General features: G+C 28.8%; 1 protein-coding gene across 1 annotated transcript; it reads left to right on the top strand.

Annotated features, from left to right (window-relative positions):
* The first annotated feature begins 2,745 nt into the window (after window positions 1–2,745).
* On the top strand, window positions 2,746–5,096 carry LOC122566352 (ribosome biogenesis protein WDR12 homolog). The gene is made up of 9 exons (XM_043723486.1): window positions 2,746–2,905; window positions 3,062–3,147; window positions 3,238–3,448; window positions 3,529–3,669; window positions 3,739–3,914; window positions 3,987–4,057; window positions 4,140–4,386; window positions 4,468–4,600; window positions 4,671–5,096. Exons 1-9 carry the CDS (start codon window positions 2,838–2,840, stop codon window positions 4,807–4,809), a joined length of 1,272 nt encoding a protein of 423 aa, XP_043579421.1. The 5' UTR covers window positions 2,746–2,837; the 3' UTR covers window positions 4,810–5,096.
* The last annotated feature ends 1,155 nt before the right edge of the window (window positions 5,097–6,251 follow it).

Raw genomic sequence — 6,251 nt, 5'->3', positions numbered from 1 at the left:
AGCAAGCAGGGCATGCGTTGACCACGGAATCGATTGCAACGCGCACATGCCGGCTGGCAAACGACCAAGGATGTGGATAGTGATGGGACCAATACCCTCCTGGACCTTGAAAACGACAGTTACACAATGCACTGGATACTTCCTGAAATATAGATTATCGTGTTAGCGCGGTGTTTCCAATGGTGTGGAAAAATTGATCTGAATTGGATATTTATTATTAGAGATATATTTGATAATACATACATGATCAAATAATTAGTAATAAATATGATGTAATGATGTATTTTAGATATAGAATGATGCTATGAAAAACACTATATTGTAAAGATACTATAACTTAATATTTGATAGAAATACGTAAGATGTATCCATCGACTGTTCCTAACAATCAATTATTTTAAAAATGAAGAATTTACTATTTTTTCTTTTTTTTTTTGATGAAATAATGAAAACTAAATATTTTCAGATATGTAAAATTAAGAGAAAAATTTGTTAAATAAAAATCAATTGGTATAAAGGGGACAATAACTTTCTGCACAATTTTCTATTTAAGCATTATAGAAAAATATTATGATCACTTTTACGTGTCATTTTCGTACTATACATGTGGTGCAATAGGATGGTGATGAAATTATAAAAAATTAACACTGTAATAACGATTAATGATAAATTTACTACTAATAACATTAAAGTTGTAATATTATATCGTAAATGCTATTACTCTATATTAACTGAAAATATGTCTATTTGATAAAATGAACATGATCCCAGCAAAAATAGTTCCACTGATAATCGATCAAATTAGAATTTAACTACTCCATAATTAGACACGCAAACATAATTATACAAATTATAAGAACTTTTCTGCAGGAAAGTTATCAAATATTCATCGTATTTGCAATCTCCATTTAAATAGTAAATCTTAAATAAACGTTTACAAAATTAATGTTAAATGTGTGAAAATAAAATTTATTTTAAAATAAGTGGTGAATATAAGGTCGTTCCCATCGCTAGAAGTGGACAAGAAAGAAGCAGAGAGGGAAAGAATTAATATCACCTACAATAATAGAGAAACAGTCGGAACCTCTTGTTTACTATCAACCAGCTTACTATCAACAAGCCTATATTGTTGCATACCCTATCTCGAACAGCTCAAAAACTTTCAGTAAAGTTCCGATTTGAAAAGATTTTTCCCCCAGATAATGTCGAATTGCGTGGAGTGTTCGTGAATCGACAAACACTTGCGCATTTTCCATTCTATCCCTCTTGTACTTTCTATCTCCTTTACCGTTGAGCACCTGTTGTTCACGAATTGCGTTCCTTCTTTGAAATAATAGAGCTTTATTTTTGCACATAAATCATTCTATGCTGAAATAGAATAATATTAATTATATGAGATTACATATTGATTATTTTAAGTATAAATTCGTAATATTAATGTAGCTTCTTGAATTATGGAATATGAATGAATTATGGAATAATCGTAATTTAATACATTTTGGAGATTTAAACTGCTTTATTCTCTATTTAGTGTAATATTTGTTACACTACTTTAGTAATAATTATGCACATTTCTAAAATTATTGTATTTTAGAAATTTAAAGATAAAATTAAAGTATTCGTCTTCCTGCAAATAGATAACATAATCGTTAATGTAATTTTTAATATGACAATGATTCTTAGTGACGAAAAAGTGCTTTAAGAAATGTTGTATTTCTGTTATCAGTGGCAGCAGTGGATTCTTATAATTTCATCGAAGTATCGATTAGGAACACTTGTTGCAGTAGAACTGACCCCAGCAGTAATAACTTTCGCTCTGTCCTCTTCTTTTATTGGGAAGACAAAGACGGAAGCAAAATAGTCTGTGATATATCAGATAGTCGATTCGTCTTAACATTCTAATCTTTTATTTTTTTCCGCTAATCAATGATCAACGTTGATTTACTAAAAAATATATTGAGCATGTTATCTCATTTTTAATATGTGAAATTTATCAAAGTTTATTAATTAACCAATCATTCTACATTAAGATATCAAATATCTTACGTATTTTACAAAGTGTATGATCTTTTAAATGATTAAAACATGTTCATTATTTACGTGTATTAAAATAAATAAAATAATACACACTTTATGAATCAGAATAATAAAATATTTAACGATAAATAAATACTGACATAAATAGCCAATTTTATTGTGAAATTATTATATTAAATTATTATTATATTAATAAATGATAAATAGAGAAACATAAATTATTATTATCATTTATATTTGTTCTTTTGATTTGACTTTTTCTATCATTAGTTTTATTTTATAATTATTTGGCAATATTTATTTGATAAATATAGTAAAGCAATTTTTGAATATATTAAAAGATATAATTATACATACATATAAAATTGAATAAAATTCATTACCCAAATAGCAAAATTATTACTCGTCAATCCTAAAATTGTACTTAATGTTAACGAAATTTACTATTAAATTAAAAACATCATAAGGATGTTAATTATTCTACCAAATACATTTTACAAATACCTTTTAATATGTATTCATATTTCTATATTAATTAATATATTTCTATTTATTAATTTAAAAAGATCACATATACAGAACTGAATAAATAAACCAGTATAAAAAATTTAGTCTTTCGATAATGTGAAGAACGATTACCTACAGAAGAGAATCGATTGCATGATAAATCGATTCGTTGAGAGTTCCGAGAAGTCGATTACTGGTGTCGATATAATCTAGTTTAAAATGTAGCACACACGTGTATTTTCTGTAATTCCCATTTTATAAAAGAATAAAGTACGAATAATATTAAAACTACGATGGCTAATGAAAGCCTAAACAACAGTGCTCCACAAGTACAAATAAAATTTCTTACGAAACAGGAACAGTAAGTATTTTTAATTATCTTTTGTAAGCTGCATTAGGAGGTTATTTCATTTTGTTACACAGATATGACGTTGTGTTTATGCTTTGTATAATTTGCAATAATTTTGTTATTTCAGTAATCATAATATATGCGATAAATAAATTTTTCAAATTTTAGGTATGCTGTTCCAGATTTCCCATTGTCAGTGCACACATCCATTGTAACAAGTGAATTAAATACTCTTATAAATGAACTTCTAAAAGGTAGCGTATGACTTATTTCTAAATTAATAAACTTAAACATAAATTAAGTTTATTGAGGAATATTTGTTTATTAACTGAATTTAATTCTAGAGTCGACCAATATAAAAAATGATATAGAATTTGATTTCTTGGTGTGCTCACAATTTTTACGCACTTCGTTAAGTGAACACATAGCTGAAAAAAATATTTCTACAGAAGAAGTGATTATCGTTGAATATGTTGAAAAGTATCCACCACCAGAACCTCAGGATTGTCTTTTACATGACGATTGGGTATCTGCCGTTGATGTTTATGAAAAATGGTAACTTCTTTGATATTTATTGTTGTTATTTATTATTAACATTATTATTTTGTATTAAGATACTTATTATACTTTAATAGGATCTTGACTGGCTGTTATGATAACACATTACATATATGGACATCTAAAGGGAAGCATCATTTAGTAATTCCTGGACATACTTCACCTGTTAAAGCAGTAGCATGGATATCCTTGACTAGTGACACGGCCACTTTTGTTAGGTATGATATAAAACCAGGAAAAGTTGAATTGAATAATTTTAAATCATTCTTATCATCTATAATTTACAGTGCATCTCAAGATCAAACAGCTATAATATGGGATTGGAACATTATGGAAAATTCTGTAGATTGCATTCATGTATGCAGGGGACATGAACGTGGACTAGAAGCTGTTAATATTAATTACGATAAGACTATAATGGCAACTGGGGCATGGGATACAATGCTTAAAATCTGGTCTACAGGTAAGTAGTTTATATAACAAAAAAATGATGTTCATTAATAAAAGAATATTTCACTTTCATTTATGTTTGTAGCTAATCAAGATGAAAATGAAGATGGTGAATCCAGCTCAAAAAGATTAAAATCAGAACATGGTAAAACAAGGGTAAATAAAATGAATAAACATAAGTAGAATATTTGTCAACAAAGAAATAATTTATTATGATATGTACGTTTGCATTATAAAGGTACCTAAAAGAACTATGAAAGGTCACAAAGAAGCCATTAGTGGTGTAGTATGGTCAGATAAAACAGAAATTATAACGTCCTCGTGGGATCATACGATGAAAATATGGGATTCAGAATTAGGAGGAATCAAACACGAACTGGCTGGAAATAAAAGTTTCTTTGACCTCGATTATTCCCCATTAAGTCGTACTGTTATAACAGCATCAGCCGATAGGCATATTAGATTATACGATCCAAGATCTACAGGTTTCGACTGACATCGTTTATTTATAAATTTCTAATCATTGTTGCATTGAAAGTTGTATTAAAATAATATTTCTTTTTTAGAGGGAACACTTGTAAAAGCAATATTTACTTCTCACACGCAATGGGTACAATCTGTACGATGGTCGCCAGTGGACGAAACTCTTTTTATTTCAGGAGCATACGATAATGAGATGAAACTCTGGGATACCAGAAGGTACGATAATTTCCAATTTTATTTACAAAGTTGCTTTCCGTATAAAAAAAAACTATTTCTCTTCTTATAGTCCTAAAGCGCCATTGTTTGACCTTTCTGGCCATGAAGATAAAGTATTATGTTGCAATTGGTCGAATCCCAAATTCATGGTATCCGGAGGTGCGGATAACACCGTAAGGATATTTAAATCGAAACATATTGTTCGTTAATAGCGAATTATTGTTTTATAACTTTTACATATAATAGAGAAATGAATTGTGCATAGTGCAAATTAATAAGAATAAGATTCTTTTTATCAACTTAATATTTATTATATTCTAAATCAAGCAATATAATCATCTAAAAGAAATAGACACGTATCGCCATCGTGAAACGTACTGAATCACGAAATCATGTACTCAGTGTAAAATAATCAAAAGATATTGGATCAATTTTTTAACTTCAACAACGTAACTTGAAATAAATTAAACGTGAATGCAGATCGAGATGATGTATATAAAGTAATTACAAAATATTTTCGTACAAATAAACATCTAACGAAATCAAAGAGACAAAAAGTACAACCCTAATGGAAAAAGTATTGCATGGCCTAAGAAAAAGCTCTCAGCATCAAATCAAAATTCGTATTCTTTTTATTTCAATGAGTTCTTTTTACGATGTGTTTGCTTTCCTTTTTTTTTTCTTTTTAATTTTACCCTTCTATTTTACATCATTATAAAACCACCATTTAATTGACAAAAGAGGAGATCTAGTAATTGTTCTCATACATTGCCAGCATCTCGATTAAAATCTTCTTATCTTCACCTCTTTTTTTAAAATTTCGAATCTTTATTACGCACAAATTAAAAGCATTTACTCAAAATAGTACAAATCGCATCAGCGTGTAAGGTGTTAAAAGTATGAAGAAAAAGACTCGTTACGTTCTACCGTATTACCAAAAATCGAACGTGGCATATTAATTCTCCATAGTCTTGTTACTCCGCAGAAAACAATCCTATCGTCGATTAGTATAAACGCGGACGCTGGATGTATTATTACACAATTAGTTGGGATAATGTGGGGGGCTTATTATTTTAACATTACTTACAAAGGACAAATGTTCAGTCTGTTGGACATGCTGTACTACTACACATTAGTAAACAGTATAATTTCGTTTAACCGATGTTCGATTGAGAAGAACGTGATATTTCTTGTTTCCTTTTTGTAATTTCTCCTATTTTCGTTTTCTTTTTCTCTTTTTAATTCGTTAAGCTCACTCCTTTAGTCCTGGAGAATACCAAAAATCTATCTCAGGATATAACATTGAAAAAGGCATATACAATAGTCGCTACTTGATTCAATAGAAGGCATATCTCTCTTTTTTTAGTGTTGGAATACGTGTAAATACAGTCACTGATTTTGTACGAGAGTAAGTTTATTTTACAGACTTTACATTTCGTTTGTTCGTTTCTAAAGAAATTGTTCTTTCATTCTTTGACACAACAAGGGAAAAGAAAAAACGAAAATGAATCTGTATTTATTTTTGTATGAAATTCAACGAAATCTAATGCAGACAAAAGAGAAGTACAATTTAAAAAAACGACATCTGAGAAGAAACAATGATATAATTATAATTTGGGGATTCACTCTCTCGCTCTCTTCTCTCTGTGTT

Source organism: Bombus pyrosoma, linkage group LG3 (genome assembly GCF_014825855.1).
Source record: "Bombus pyrosoma isolate SC7728 linkage group LG3, ASM1482585v1, whole genome shotgun sequence".
NCBI classification, from domain to species: Eukaryota; Metazoa; Arthropoda; class Insecta; order Hymenoptera; family Apidae; genus Bombus; species Bombus pyrosoma.
The sequence above is the reverse complement of the archived record's forward strand: the minus strand, read 5'-3'. Positions and strand labels throughout refer to the sequence as shown.

Bases quoted from the DNA above. Each gene is read 5' to 3' on its own strand.
- LOC122566352 (XM_043723486.1), top strand. From the start codon at position 2,838: ATGGCTAATGAAAGCCTAAACAACAGTGCTCCACAAGTACAAATAAAA. The intron at 3,148-3,237 runs GTAGCGTATGAC...ATTTAATTCTAG, and splicing joins TATAAATGAACTTCTAAAAG to AGTCGACCAATATAAAAAAT. The intron at 4,601-4,670 runs GTACGATAATTT...CTCTTCTTATAG, and splicing joins AAACTCTGGGATACCAGAAG to TCCTAAAGCGCCATTGTTTG.